This window comes from Microcaecilia unicolor, chromosome 1 (assembly GCF_901765095.1).
Source record: "Microcaecilia unicolor chromosome 1, aMicUni1.1, whole genome shotgun sequence".
In the NCBI taxonomy this organism is placed as follows: domain Eukaryota; kingdom Metazoa; phylum Chordata; class Amphibia; order Gymnophiona; family Siphonopidae; genus Microcaecilia; species Microcaecilia unicolor.
In genome coordinates this window covers 56,909,460-56,925,486 of record NC_044031.1, presented here as the reverse complement: position 1 = coordinate 56,925,486, position 16,027 = coordinate 56,909,460, and the positions used below count along the sequence as shown (strand labels likewise).

General features: G+C 40.9%; 1 protein-coding gene across 3 annotated transcripts in view; it reads right to left on the bottom strand.

Annotated features, from left to right (window-relative positions):
* Positions 1-2,717: 2,717 nt before the first annotated feature.
* CCDC13 (coiled-coil domain containing 13) overlaps positions 2,718-16,027 on the bottom strand; it is a 130,921-nt gene continuing 117,611 nt past the window's right edge. Inside the window, exons 14-16 of one of the 3 annotated variants that reach the window (XM_030197579.1) lie at positions 15,371-15,525; positions 9,070-9,169; positions 2,718-6,125 (exon numbers count right to left, since the gene is read on the bottom strand). In XM_030197579.1, coding sequence (XP_030053439.1) covers positions 5,966-6,125; positions 9,070-9,169; positions 15,371-15,525 — 415 coding nt within the window. In that variant the 3' untranslated portion in view covers positions 2,718-5,965. Of the gene's footprint in view, positions 6,126-9,069; positions 9,170-15,370; positions 15,558-16,027 lie in introns of those variants that run through there. The other 2 variants (XM_030197595.1, XM_030197589.1) reach the window with 2 other exon arrangements.

Sequence of the window (16,027 nt, the reverse complement as noted above, 5' to 3'; positions counted from 1 at the left end):
AAAGCAAATAGAATGTTAGGTATCCAATACTCACACCTATAACAGAGCAGGCCATTTTTTGGTGCACCTTAGTAAAAGGACCCCATAATTGTTTAGTTGTTTCAGAAAGTAATGATTGTGTAGGTTGGTACATAGATAAAACATTCAAAAAATATTTTGGGAGTGTACTATAAAAGTCGTTGATGGATCAAAACAAGCATTTTTAACACAATTCAAAATTTTACCAGTAATCAATGTAATTTCTTAAAAATAGGTACGACATGGTCAAATCTAGGAATACCACTAAGAAAAAACAGCAGCATTTTGGACCACTTGCAGTGCCTGCACTCTGGTAGAAGACATACCCAGATAAAAAGAATTACAAAAATCCAATTTCGTTATAACTAGGCTCTGTAAAACTGTCTGAAAATCATGATCAAAAATCGTCCTTTTCAATTTACTAAGGACAAGCAGTTGGAAAAAAGAAGTGGAAATGACATGATCAATTTGTTTTTGCATAGATAGGCTAGAATCCAACATCACTCCTAAATTACAAAGAAATGGCTTTAACCATAAAACTCACACCCTGATAATTTAACATAGAAGGCAGGAAAGGATCTAAACATCTGCCAATATACATAATTTCAGTTTTTGAATGATTTAAATATAGCTTATGTTGTTGCATCCAATCAACAATTTTATCCAAGTATGTGACCAAAGTTTAAGACAATTTGTGAGTATCGCATAATATAGGGAAAAGAGTTTGGATATCATCCACATACATTCTGAAAGATACTCCTAAATCTTGAAACACCATACTCAAAGATGACAAATACAAGTTAAAAAGTAATGCTGATAAGGCTGACCCCTGGATGCCATGATTTATAGAGTATCTATCAATCAGAGATAGAATCATCAATTTTAACTACCAAAGAACAATTTTGTAGATAAGATTCAAACCACTGCAACACTTTATCGCGAATTCCCATCTTGTGTAACTCTTGTAATAAGATGGAATGATCCACCATATCAAATGTAGATGGTATATCCAATGTCACCAGACCAAAACACACATTCTGGTCCATAGCCAATCTCATCTCGTCCATCAATGACAATAGCAGAAACTCACCACTATGATTATGTCTGAAACCATATTAAAACTCATTTAACGACCGGTGTCTATCAATGATCTTAGCTAAAAATGTTAATACCGACATTGGTCTGTAATTACCTGGTACAGAAAAGTCTCCAGATCCCTTTTTACTAATGGTTTCACAGTAGCTGCTTTCATACAATGTCACTAGTCTCGCCGATAAAGATTTATTCATAATCTTTCCCAATGGTATGGATATCATATCTAATGATAACCGAAATAAGACAGAGGAACCTGGATCATAATAGGAATGAGTCGATGAGGGATAACGTACAGTAGATAGTATCTCATTACTTACGTTCCGAAATTCTGACCAAGGCTCTGGTACTGCATCAACTTTCAACTTTCGCTGACACAATACTCGGTTGAGATTCATTCAAAAACAATTTATTATGGAGCCAATCTCCATAAATCTGAGGAGATAATTCTGTGCAACACTATCCACATTAACATTAATCAGAAAATTTACAGTTTGAAATAGCTCATGAGGCTGATTAATGGCCATTTTGATCTTTTCTTGATAATAAACATTTCTCGTTTGTTCGCAGAGAGTAAGGGACTGAAAGTGCTAGGGCAGTATTGAGAGCCAGTAAAAGTGTCAGGGCTGTAGGGGAACTGTATTGGGAAGGACAGAGTGCTTGGGCTATGGAGGGAGAGGGTGACAGTACTAGGTCTGTAGGGGAACTGTGTTGGGAAAGAATGAGAGTGCTGGGACTGAGGAGGGAGAAAGTGAGAGTGCTGGAGATGGTAAAACAATCTGTGGTTAATATTTAATAAGGGAATATTAAAGTGTAAAGAAAATTTGAATTAAACTTTTATAATCTGAAATGACAGTGGTTGAGCCTAAACAAGAGCTTTTCAAGGTGGATTTAAGGTAGGAGTAAATATATCTGTGATTTAGGGCTCTTGGCAGTCCAGAAAGAGCATGCCCAAATTTGTGCGACTCAGTGCTAGAAGGAACCTCTGGACAGAGTTTGCATTAGAACATATATACATATTTTTCTAACCAACAATAATTTGTGAATTGAACTTATAAATGCTAAAATATCTGTGAGCAAAAACAGACACCCGGGGCCCTTTTACTAAGCCGTGTAGGCATCTACACACGCCCAATGCATGCCAATTTGGAGTTACTGCCCAGTTACCATGTGGCCCGTTTGGTAATTTCATTTTTTACGAGCACCCACTATGTGTGCCTGAAAATATATTTTACTTTCTGGTGCGTGGCGAAAATTGTGCAGTAACTCCGACTTGATGAACACAAGCGATTACCGCACGTTTAATGCGAGAGACCTTACCGCTAAGTCAGTGGCTGGCGGTAAGGTCTCAGACCCAAAATGAACACGTGGCAATTTTTATTTTGGCGCTTGTCCATTTTCGGCAAAAATTTTAAAAAGGCATTTTTTGCAGGAGCGCTGAAAAATGGATCTGTGCGTGCCCAAAACTCGCACCCACACTACCGCAGGCCATTTTTCAGTGTACCTTAGTAAAAGGACTCCCCTATGAATGTGATTCAAAGAGTAACCAACAATCTCAGAAAACAGCTGATATTTTGAGGAATTTATTTTTTCATTTTGCAATAAAGTATTATATAAGAACTATAAATAGCAGGAATACAGCTGGCACTGTCATTTTAATCAAACAAGTTGCATTCATTTTTTCTCACAACATGGAACAAATGGAAAGCATGGACAAGAAAGAACGCCCAGCAGAAATGTCATTTAGGGTGTGCGGTGGATATTGAGTAATAAGTTAGCTCATGAAGGGTAATTCTTTAAGACCAAGGAGGTGTCTGTTTAGGTGCTTTTCTATAAAGACAACACTGGTTCCTATAGGGCCTGTTACTAAAGCGCAGTGAAGTTTTGCACTTACTATGTGTTTAAATGCTGAAATTAGTATGTGGTACATGCAAAGGCTGTGTGCTAACTGTTGGGGGTATTATTCCCAGCATATTCCCATTCAGTAAATGGCATCCAAATGTGGGTGCCCAAAATTGTGCATAATCCCGAGATCCATATGCAAATAAATTAATGAGCCTTTAACAATCAATAATTGGCTGTTAGCATTCAATTATTGACATTAATCGGCTCTAAATTGGATTTGCACTCAGATCTGTCCATGCACAATTCTAGAAGGATCTCACCCAAATCCTCTCGCTTACAACACAAAAGGCCTTGGGTGGGTTGGGGGAAATCCAAATAATTACACGCAGTGTTATAGAATGTGGGGGCAGCATGTGCAAGTTGGGCACCAGAATTTACACCAAGTTTCAGTTGGTGTAAGTCCTTGCACCCAAAAGTGAGCGCTGGAATACACGTTAAGTGCTACTCTATAAAGAGCGCTTTGCTGAGTGTGCATTTCTCCCGGCACCTAAATTTCAGTACCATTTACCGTATCCAGCCTATTAAATGCATTTGCAGTTAGGTGGATGCATGTACTGCCTCTCATTTTGGAGGCAGTAAGTGCATTGTACATATGACAGCATGGGGTACTGTAGCAACAGGTGGCAACTATAGTTTGCAGTCCAAGCTCATTCTCTGCCTTTTTCTTATTCCATAACACAGCCCCAAAATGTGTTTATAAAATAGCCTCCCCAAACCTGCCCAGATGGCAGATAAAATGCACCCACAGTTTACAGTTTATTTATGGCTTGATATCCCGCAAAGTCCGGTGAGCAGTTTAATATGGTTTACAATAAAATCACAACACATAAAATTTCAAAAGGAAATCCATAAAAAGATAGGAAAGGTCTTACAAATATACCTACAAAGAATAACAAATTCACACAGTTTTTCAGGCTCTAATGCTATCAAGCCTTGATCATTGCATTAAAATCCTATCTACTTCCTTTACAGATTATCCAAAATGCAGCTGCCAGAGTTTTAGTTGGCGCTCATTAATCTGTTCATATATCTCCCATCCTCTCTACTCATTGTACTGGCTTTCTATTCCTTGGCTAACAAAAATTTCAATTTTATTTTAATCTATTGAGTATTAAGTTGTAAGTTCCTCTTCTGTGTCAATTCTGTATTAAAAACCGCTGTGTTTTATGGTCTATGGGTCATAACATGTCCTTAATTGCTTTGTTTGAAGAAAACATGTTCCCTGTATGTTTGCAGTGGCTGGCCTAACCTATGGAACTTCTTCCAAAGGAATATAGATCTGTGGCTAACCTACTACTTCAATTTTCAGAAGTTTTATTTTTTTTGTCCAAGTCTACCACTAGTTTCAGTCTTAGTTCATTATTTTTGTTTATAATTTTTATTTTTATCATGTTTATTGATTTTGGCTATATTTTATTTGATGGTAGTCAATTCTTAGTTTGGGTTTTCAGCAATGGTCATTTGACTTAAACATGACATTGATTTATCGGACTCCAAGATGACCTTATTAAATATCAGTTTCTCATGTTTGTTCTGTATGTGATGTAAGGTTGTGTTTGACTATTTTATACATTATTTATATCCTGAATATTTTTGTTGCACACTGTCCAGAACAGCAGATAGTATGGGTAGGAAATGTTTTTAAAATAAATAAATAAATGAATGAATGAATAAAAACATATCTAATAGCACTATGAAAATGATAAGTTGTAATTGATTCCTTTGTGTTTGAACTATCTATATTTTTACTTCAAAGAAGTTTTTACTTATTCTGAATTTCCAACTTTAATAATGAATTCATAACTAATGTGCTTCTGCAGTTTCTGTGGTCTATAAAACAGACCCTATTATCTCAGGGCATAGTCTACACAAAAATTTGGTCTTAGTAACAAAAAACAAAAATTGTCAATATAAATGGAGTGAAAAGGTCATACCAGTGAACACCGAAGTGTCACTGACATAACGCCATTTTGTTACCATGGGAATCCAAATGTTATTACGCAAAAGCCTATCAGACATTAACTAGATTCAGAAGAAATTAAAAGGAAATGAACTTTCTTGAGACAGAAGCTCTGAAATACTCACTGTTATTGCCAAGCATTGCTGGAAATCTTGAAAAGACCCAATAATTACAGATAAACTTCTTAGTGCAGCACAAAGATCTTGTATTCATATAGTGATGACCTGAGCTCTTATGATATATCTCAAACCAGCAAACAATGGACATACAAGGTTTGCCTACATAAACCAGCCACCGAAACATTGTCCTCCATAAATATAGCTAAAAATATGCATGGTGGTTTCTAACATGTACTATTAGCAAATTGAGGGAAGACGTTCCTGGGCAAGTGTTTGAATTGATTTGGTGTTTTTTTCATCTTTCCCAATCTTGAAGATTATACAGTACACAGTTTTCTATTAAAAAATAAGAAACAAACCAAAACTATGTGTATCAAACGCAGATGTAAATATCCACAAGGACTTTATACATGGGGCAAATTTCAGAATGAAAGTACACGTGCACTTCCTCTCGGTAAACTGGTGCAAAGTTCACAAGTAAAGAGTTAGTCATGATCTTTGTCCCAGTACAGTTTGAAAACTGCCCTCTCAGTTTCCTGGGACAGGATCACTTTTGCAAGATCCTGAGTAGATGCAGTAAATAGCTCTAGGACTTAGACCACAGAGAGAGCACCAGAAGGCAGAGTAGCTTGAAAAATGGTTGTAACTATTCTGGCAAACAGTTTTTTTATTTTAGATATTGCTTGCTGAGGTCACAGTACTAAAAATAGTCTACAAGTGAAACATCAGTATGAGAGCAGACATTTCTCTTGGAAAGTCTCACAGTGTGGCCATTCTGAAGTCTGCACTTTAATGTGCCAGAAGGATTCCATTTTTTGTCCTGGTCTCCCAAGAGAAGTGAGCAAGGGGAACCCAAGGCAGGATAAGTGCATCAATTCTTTTCTTGCTTGAGTTGTCGTAGAGCTTGCAAAAAAATCAGCTTCACTTGCTCTATCATCTCGTGGTAGAGTCTGAGGTCCTCCTCCTTTGTTTTCAGAGTGCTTTTCAGAGCAGCCTTCAGGGACTCATTTTCATCTATCTGAATAGCAAGCCTTTAAATAAATAAATAAAACATGAATGATAGCCAGTAACAATTATAAAAAGAAACAAATATATGTTGAAAATGTCTCTCTTTCTTCTTTAGTATAGATTATAAAACAAGTAATAAACTGAAGGTACTTCTAGCATTAAGGGAAATCAAGCTACAGTAAGCTTAAAATGTAGCCTAGTTGCAGGAAATTAAGGTTAGGTCAGAGAATGGTGAAAAGAGATGTCAACATTTCCATTACAACAAAGTGGTAATTTTTTGTTTTCTGAATTTCAAATTGGTCATCAAGCAATGAAACAGACTATCAGGCTTATTTTCAAAAGAGAAGGACGCCCATCTTTCGACACAAATCGGAAGATGGGCATCCTTCTCACAGGGTCGCCCAAATCGTAATAATCGAAAGCCGATTTTGGGCGTCCCCAACTACCTTCTGTCGCGGGGATGACCAAAGTTCACGGGGGCATGTCAGAGGCATAGTGAAGGTGGGACTTGGGCGTGCCTAACACATGGGCGTCCTTGACCCATAATGAAAAAAAAAAGGCGTCCCTGACGAGCACTTGGACGACTTTACCTGGTCCTGTTTTTCTTATGACCAAGCCACAAAATGCTGCCCGAACTGACCAGATGAACACTGGAGAGAATCAGGGATCACCTCCCCTTACTCCCCCAGTGGTCACTAACCCCCTCCCACCCTCAAAAAACATCTTTAAAAATATTTTGTGCCAGCCTCTAATGTCATACTCGGGTCCATCACAGCAGTATGCAGGTCCCTGGAGCAGTTTTAGTGGGTGCAGTGCACTTCAGGCAGGTGGACCCAGGCCCATCCCCCCCCCCCCCCCCCGTTACACTTGTGGTGGTAAATGTAAGCTCTCCAAAACCCACATCTATGTGGCCTCCTTCACTCGTAAGGGCTATGGTAGTGGTGTAAAGTGATGGGTAGTGGGTTTGGGGGGGGTGGGGGGGCTCAGCACACAAGGTAAGGGAGCTATGTTCCTGGGAGCAATTTATGAAGTCCACTGCAGTGCCCCCTAGGCTGCCTGGTTGGTGTCCTGGCATGTCAGGGGGGCCAGTGCACTACGAATGCTGGCTCCTCCCACGACCAAAGGGCTTGCATTTGGTCATTTCTGAGATGGGCGTCCTTAGTTTCCATTATCGGCGAAAATCAGAAACGACCAGTCTAGGGATGATCTCTAAGGATGACCTAAATTTCAAGATTTGGGCGTCCCCGACCATATTATCGAAATGAAAGATGGACGTTCATCTTGTTTCGATAATACGGGTTTCCCCACCCCTCCACCGGGACGTTTTGCAAGGACGTCCTCAGCAAAACTTGGGCGTCCCTTTCGATTATGCCCCTCTGTCATTAGATTTCATCTAGTCTGCCCATCCATGTCAACGGTTCATCATTACAATCCTTTCATCTCCTTCATAGATCCTCTGAGCTTGTCCTAGTCTTTCTTGAATTCAGATGCTATTCTTATCTCCACTACCTCCACTAGGAGTCTGTTTGAGGCATCCACAACGTCTCCTGTAAAGAAACATGTCCTTTACTAACTTCTGAATCTACCCCTTTTCATCCTAAACCTATTATTCCTCATTCCAGAGCTTCCTTTCTGTTGAAAGAGGTCTGCGTCCTGTGCATTTAAACCTTGAGGAACACCACTGATCATTTTATTTCCTAACTTCTGGACCAACTCCATTCAATTAATATCATTTTGAAGGTTTGGTTTCTGGAACTGCTCAAAGCAATCCAAATGAGATCTCATTAAACTTCTACAGAAGTTTCTCTTTCCTGTTAGCCATCCTTCTCTCTATACATCAAAGCACCATGTTCTTATTTTGTGCACAGATCTTCACCCCTACCCTGTTCTGCTCCCTTGGGCTTTTGTAGCCAAAAAGCATGACCCTGAATTTCTTAAGATTAAATCTTAGCTGTCAAACTCTAGACTGTTCTCAAAACGTCAACAGATCCTTCCCCAATAGCTCTCCACACTACTGCTTAAGAAAATGTTGAAAATAAAGGCATAGGAGCCGACTCTGTGGGTGCTTGAGCATCTCCAATATTGAGAAAATGCCTTGTACGTGTCCAAGGAAAGGCTATTTCCACTGGGCTTAGCACCCCCAATAATTCTGAAAAGTTGGCTCCTATGAGGGGTCCTTTTTACTAAGCTGTGGTAAGCACTAACACATCTTACTGTAACAAAAAAAGGGCTTACCACAGGGCACGATGAGGCACTACCCACGTGCAAAAAATACATTTCTTATTTTAGTGCTGCGGACGGAAAGTGGGCATGTTCTACGCTAATCGGTTAACGCAGCTACACTGCCATATGTTAACCAATTAAAGTGTGAGCCCTTACTGCCCCTATAATGGATGGCGGTAGGGGCTCATGCGCTAATGGGAAAATTAGCGTGTGGTCATTAATAGTGAAAATACAAAAAAAAAAATCAGCCATTTTACCCATGCAGTAAAAATGTCCGCAACAGGAATGACCTGCGTAAGAACACACTAAGGCCACTTTTTACTGCAGTTTAGTAAAAATGCCCCAAAATGTGATATGACACAATTGGTTTGAATCATCAAAAATATCCCTATGTTATAAGGATAGCCCATCTAGCAGGCATTAGACCTCTCACCCTAAGTAGGAATCTAATAAGTATATAGCCTCCTCCTCCTCATGGTAAAGAGTGGCGTTGCCTAAAGCATTCCCATAATTGCTTTTAAATTTGCCAGTCCTTTTTACATTTTTTGCTCATGTGTGCATAGACTGCCGCTGTTTTGTACTGGTGATCAGTTTGTGTTTCTAATGAGGGGTGCATTTGTTGTGGGTTTTGATTGCGCTGTTTATTTCTTCGTGCCAATACAATAAAAATATTTTCAAAAACAAAATCTTCAAGTGCAAACTAGGAGAAAAGCTTAGATAAAGGAAGGCAAAAGCTCCACAAACCTCGTCTTAAGCTCTTCTATTTGTGATTCCAAGGGCACCTCAGAGAGATCTTTCCTCTCATTTGTATTCAAAGCATGCCTGGAGCTAGTGAGATTCTGACCTAGTGATATAATCAGAACATAATTCCATGAGATTTCATAGCAACAAAGTTACTGCAGTCCTAAGCAATTATAAAAGAACATACAGATCAAAAAAAGCATATTTGAGTAAATGAAGCACAATGCATTAACCACTGTCTACCACTGTCTTTGTCTACTGTTATTACTATAGTCTTTGCAGGCATCTGCTATTAGCATTAGCAGAGATAGATTAAGGAGATGTATTTACTACTGTAAACACATTTTATACATTTTATTATTTTAAATGTTTATTAAGTTTCATAATATACATCAAGAAAATGATCTTGAATAGAAATTCTTCCAAAATAAAGAAATATTTCTAAAAAGAAGCAATGTGATAATTATGGCAATTATAACAAAGCCTTATAGAAAATGAAATATTCAGACCACATTGGGGAGGGCCCAAGAATAGAAAATACAGGGACCCTTTCATAAAGTAATGGGAGGGCTAATGCGCGGGTAGTGCGTGCCAAATCAGCATTACCAACGGGGTAGCATGTGCAACCAATGGTAATTCCGAGTTTGGCAAATGCTGAATCCCGCGGTAGAAAATATTTTTCTATTTTCTATCACGGGGGCGTTCCCGGCGGTAATCGGCAGCGTGGCCACATTGAAGCACAGGTCAATGGCAGGCGGTAAGGGCTCAGGCTGTAAACAGGAGTGAACTAGTTATAATTTTTGCGCACACCCATTTCCCTGCCCATTAAAAAATGGCCTTTTTCCCAGCCGCGGTAAAAAGTGGCCCAGAGTGCAGCAAAAAGATGCATCCACAATACCGTAGACCACTTTTTACCACAGCTTTGTAAAAGGCCCCCACAGAGAATACTTTAAAAAGTAACATAAATAATTCCAAAAAGATTAAAAACATTGTTAACCCAACCCAAAATCAACACAATTCTCCATAAGCTCACACATTCACATTGATCATTTCTACACCTGATTTCTTGCTCTGAATGAAGGTTTGCCACTATACTGAATCATAAAAATACCTTTTATTATATATGTCTGTATTTTTATATTTGACTATTATATAATTTGGTATATTGTATTACTGTTTAGTTCCTCATTAGGAGCTTTCTAACAAACAAGCACACATAAAAATACAATTTAATAAGGCTCTTATATTAGGAGTGCTCTTTGTGTTTTGCATGTCCATAAACTGGCACTTGGACATCTATGATGCCCAGATGTTTAGGTTATGATTTTACACAGCCAGAATATGAACATCTAAATAATAAGGGAGCATGGTCTGGGTATATTCTGGGTGGTACTAAGGCGTGTCCAAAGAAACTGACATTCATTTCCCTCTGAATGTGGAATGAACATCTATATCCAAAAAGATGGACATCAAGAGCTAGACCTGGTATGTCCAGGTTTCAGAAAAGTGCTCCTATAGAGCAGTTCTCCATTGGAGGGATTAGAAATCACATCATGAAATACTCTTTTTCACAAAGAGGGTGGTGGATGCCTCGTACGCCATCCCAGTGGAGGTCCCGGGGACAAAAACAGTGACAGAATTCAAAATGTGTGGGATAAAATAGAAGATCCCTCTACAGAAAGAGGATGGAATCAAAGAAAAAAACTTAAATGACCTCATGGCTGTTGATTTGTTATGATGGGCTGGAGTGGTGCTTAAAGGGCACCTCCAGTAGGCAGACTTTTACAGTCTATATCCCAAAAATGGGCTGAAATGGGCTTCAAAGGCTTGCCAGCTGCTCTGCTTGTGATGCCAGTGTTCAATCATTAAACAGTGTAACTTGCACAAAGTGGCAGATGCGGTTCTGGCCACCTTGTTGGCCAGACTGGATAAACCGGGCAGGTCTTCATCTGCCATCATTTACTATGGGGCAAGTTTACTAAGCTGCGTTAGTGCATTAATGCGTGGCTCAACATGTGTATGCCAGAGCATTAAATTCGGCACCTATGCGCACTGAATCACACGTTAATGCCTGGGGAGTAGAAAGGGGCATTTTATAGCCATGTCTATGAGAAGGTGTTATCATAGACACGTGTAGGTGTATAATTCGCGTGCTATAGCGTGAGGGCTTATCGCCATAATTATAGGTGTTTGTAAGGGATTTTTCACCATTAACGCAGATTTATTAAAGTGTCCGAAATGGAAATAGCATGACCACTCAATATGCCTCCATCTACATACCCCATCAGCCTATAAAGACACATTAACACCCATCAATCATTTCATTCAAAATGGCACTCTATGTAGCTGAAGTATCAGCAGCAGGATTTGGTGGGGTGTTCGAGGCTCAGGCCCCAGCACAGCTTCCATCACCCATTTCCAGCACAGGCACGGGGGATTCCTGCGCAACAGGGACAGCAGCAACAGCCAGTGCAGAGGCAGTGCTGGCGCCATAGGTGGGAACAACGCCCCTGGCGCCCATGTATTTTCCCCGTCTGCACATTGCTGTGAGGGATGCAAGAGGACCGTATGGTTGCCCTGTACCGGTTGAGCCCAGGAATTATATGAACATCTATGGGCCGACTTTGATCCCATTACAGATAGGTTCCATCTGACACTTGGTCTGACTAAGCTGTTGAGTTTCTTACACTGCGTGGCCTCCATCAGTTTCCAACAATCCTTGGTCACAGTTGGTGGCATGGGTCGCCCCTCCATCTCTCGCTGTATGCACCAGGTATGCGTGACATGATGCGCCAGCTTAGGGACTAAGTTCATTTCCCTAATACTAGGCAATAGTGGAAGGCCCTGGGTGATCAGTTTCTGAACATCACAGGGCTACTGCACGTGATGGGAGCAATAGATTGCACATACGTGGCCCTTGTACCACCCAGTGAAAGGGGGGGGGGGGGCGATATATAGGAACCGTAAGCGCTTTCATTCCCTAAATGTGCAGTTGGTGTTTGATGCAAATATGCTAATCCTGAATGCGGTAGCCAGGTTCCACCCACGATTCCTATATCCTGTGTCACTTGGCCATGTTTCAGCAGTTTGAACAGGGCAGGTATGGCCACAGTTGGCTAATAGGTAAGTGGAATGATGCTGGTTTTCAAACAAGTAGTCCTGCTATGATTTATGTACTCAGTGTGTCATACCTGTCATTTATTCTGCAAAATCATAGAGTTAGTGAAAGTGGGGGAACTCTCTTCAGTCTATGCTTATAATTGGAATGCTGAGCTGACAAGTTGCCCATTCCAGGGGGGAGGCTTATTGGCCAGTCCTGATTTTAAACTTACATCTCAAAGCACTATGGTATTTGTGGTTGATGATTCTATCCATTGACATCAGCGCTGCAGGTCCCATAATGCACCATGATGAGGATGGCAGAAATCCAAGATGAGACAAAATTTCTCCCTCCTGGAACAGATAACTTGGCACCTCTGGGAATGCTGAGATCATATCACAGCCCGGTGCTATGTTTCACAAACAAGGTCCCTGAGCCACCCCAGCCAGTCAGGTTTTACAGGATATGCACAATGAAAACTCATGTGAGAGATGATTTTGCAGCCACTGCCTTGTGCCGCCATGTGGATAATGTGCGACTCCTGCTCCTCGCCAGGTGTTACTTCACATTTCTTCTCAGCTGCTGATAACACTTATCTGTTGTATGAGCTAGGAATAGTGGTCAGGGTGCTATAAATCTGAGAGTGGCCGGTTATTGTAGAATTCAGGAGTGCCAGCTGTCCAGACGCAGGTCACACTGGTGATCCAGTCTTGGGAAGATCCCACTGCATGCCGGCACCTGTAGTCCACCATTTGGTACAGGATGCAATGTGGAAATATGAACGCTCAGTCAGTGTGTCCCAAACCTGGTCAGCTTGGAGAAAAGATGGCTGAGAGGAGATATGAAAGAGGTCTATAAAATAATGAATGGAGTGGAAAGGGTAGACGTGAAGCATCTGTTTACGCTGTCCAAAAATACTAGGACTAGGGGGCATGCAATGAAGTTACAATGTAGTAAATTTAAAAAGAATCGGAGAAACTTTTTCTTCAATCAACATTTAATTAAACTCTGGAATTCGTTGCCAGAGAATGTGGTAAAGGCAGTTAGCTTAGCGGAGTTTAAAAAAAGGTTTGGACGGCTTCCTAAAGGAAAAGTCCATAGGCCATTATTAAATGGACTTGGGGAAAATCCACTATTTCTGGGATAAGCAGTACAGAATGTTTTGTACTTTTTGGGGATCTTGCCAGGTAGTTGTGACCTGGATTGGCCACTGTTGGAAACAGGATGCTGGGCTTGATGCATAGGAGCCAACTTTTCAAAATGATTGGGGGTGCTGAAATTTTTTTTTTTTTTTTTTTTACAGGTGGTGCATTCCCCCCTCCCCCTCCTTCTCCTCCCTCCGAGTTCCAGGCCCCCCTCCCCGTTCCAGGCCCACCCCCTCCCTCAGAGTTGCAGGCCCCCCTCCCTCCCCGTTCCAGGCCCGCCCCCCTCCCTCCCCTCCTTCCCTTCGAGTTTCAGGCCCCCTCCCTTCGAATTTTAAAAATGATCTTACCTCGTCGGGGTTATGGTGGCAGCAGCAGTGGCATTAATGTACAGGAGGTGAGGATTTTTCAAATGAAGGAAAACTCGGGAATGAGGGGGCATACGATAAAGTTAAGAGGAAATAGGCTTAGGAGGAGGCTAAGAAAATACTCTTTCACAGAAATAGTGGTGAATGTGTGGAATGGCCTCCCAGTGGAGGTCGTGGAGACGAGGACTATGTCAGAATTTAAGAAATCGTAGGAGAGGCATGTGGGATCCCATAGGAAAGGAAGAATTAGTGGTTACTGAGGCTGGGCAGATGGATGGGCCACTTGGCTCTTATTTTCTGTCATGTTTCTAAGGAGGAGCAATGCAGGAACTGCGTGGAGAAGGGGGGTAGTGCTGGACCGGAGGGGGCAGTGTTGGAGGGAGGGCTGGAACTGAAGGGGACAGAGGCAGCACCGGAGGGAGGAAGGGAGAGCGAGCTGGAGCTGAAGGGGACAGAGACAGCGGTGATGGGGAGGGAATGAAGGGAGGATGAGATGCTGTATGCGGATGGTATATGGATACAGAAGGGGCAATGCCAGACATGGGAGGGGGTATATACACACAGATAGACAATGGTAGACATGGGGGAGAATAGTAACATAGAAGGGGGATGCTGGACTTGGGGGGCATAGGGACACAGAGGAGTGATGGCTGGACACATGAGGAGAGGATAGGGACATAAAGTGGTGATGAATGTGGGGAAATGGTCACAGGGGAGATGCTGGACAGGGAAATATAGGGGTCATAGAGAAGGGAGATGCTGAACATGGGAAAAGATAAAGGAAACAGAAACCAGAGCCTGGGACCAACACAATTTGAAAAATAAAATGACCAGACAACAAAATGTAGGAATTTTTGTTTTTATTTTCTATTTTGTTATTAGAATATGTCAGATTTGAAAAGTGTATCCTGCCAGAGCTGGTGTTAGATGTGGCTAGGGCCCAGGCAGAAATTTCAGAGGGGACCCCAAAGCCACTACCAGGCCATGCTGCCTTCAGCAGGCTTAGGACTCTCTCTGGCCACAGGGCAGTTGTCCTAGTTGCACTCCCCTAACACTATCCCTGGCATATGTTATCTTTATATTTTGCATGGTATAGGAGGAAATGCATCTTTTTCTATTTCTTTGGTGTAGCTTCTTGGGGTTTTGGTTTAATATACATTTATCATTTTTGGTCAGCTATTATGTATTTGGCATTTGTGTTCTGTGTGTGTGACTGAAGTATTGTGTTAGCATAAATTTTCTATATAGCATTCTGTAGTAATTTGGCTTGTTCAGTTTCCCAGTAGTGGAAGGGATATTTGTGATGGGGAAGGTAAGACAGGGTTGTTGTTTTTTAAAATCCTTGTTCTGTATTGGTTTGATTTATAAAACAGTTGTACAGAATATTGTTTCTTTTAATACTTTAATAAAATGATTTAAATATGAAATCATAACTATTCAAGGCTTCAGCGGATGGGATCAGACAGCTCATGAGGGCAGGGGCAGAGCTCACAAGGACAAGGTGAAGACAGAGTTTGTGGGGACAAACTTTGTTCCCGCGTTATTCTCTAGTATTGAGTTATCGTAATATGTAATTGCAGAATGTTCCACATACTCAAGTTCTACCATCTCAAGACACCCAGTACTTTATAGTTATTTATCAGTGTGTGGAACAGGACCACCTTGTGGAGATAAAGAGAGGCATCTCTCCTTACCTGGCTTGCTCCGTGCACTGTTTTTGTGTAGGTTCAGGTTCCTTCCCGAATCAATTTTCATCTTTTCTAGCTGCTGCTCCAAAATGACAGATCTACGTCGCTCCTCTTGAAGCTTCTTCTCTGCAGCTAGCAGTTTCTCACTTCCTTCTTCTACCCTGACGTTCAAACACAGAGCTGCATTGGGACACTAGCAAGAGACAAGTCAGAAAACCGCCAGTACTTCTTAGCTAGTTCCTGACTGGTTCACGAGCAGAAGAGAGTTTTAAAAAAACATACAAGTTGATATTTGAAAAGTAGATGCCAATCACAAAGTTTTTCTTTTTTTAATCGCTATAGCTATATGGATACATTTTTGGCAGTATAAGTCATTATACAGCCAAACTGGGCCAAGTTGGGGGAAAATGTTATATGAAGAGTAGTAAAATTGAGCCACTATTCGTGCATATGTTTAACTCTAAGCTAAAACAAAAAAGGAGGTAAAAACCCTCACGTGAGATATAAAACAAAAAGTGAGGAGAGTGAATAAGGATACCAAATAATATGTTTATTCACATAAAAAATAAAAATTAAAAATGTATTTTACATTTGTACACATCTCTTCAGAGAGGAGTATAACAAGTTCGCTTTGTTTTTTAACATTTTTTAGAAGAGAGGAGA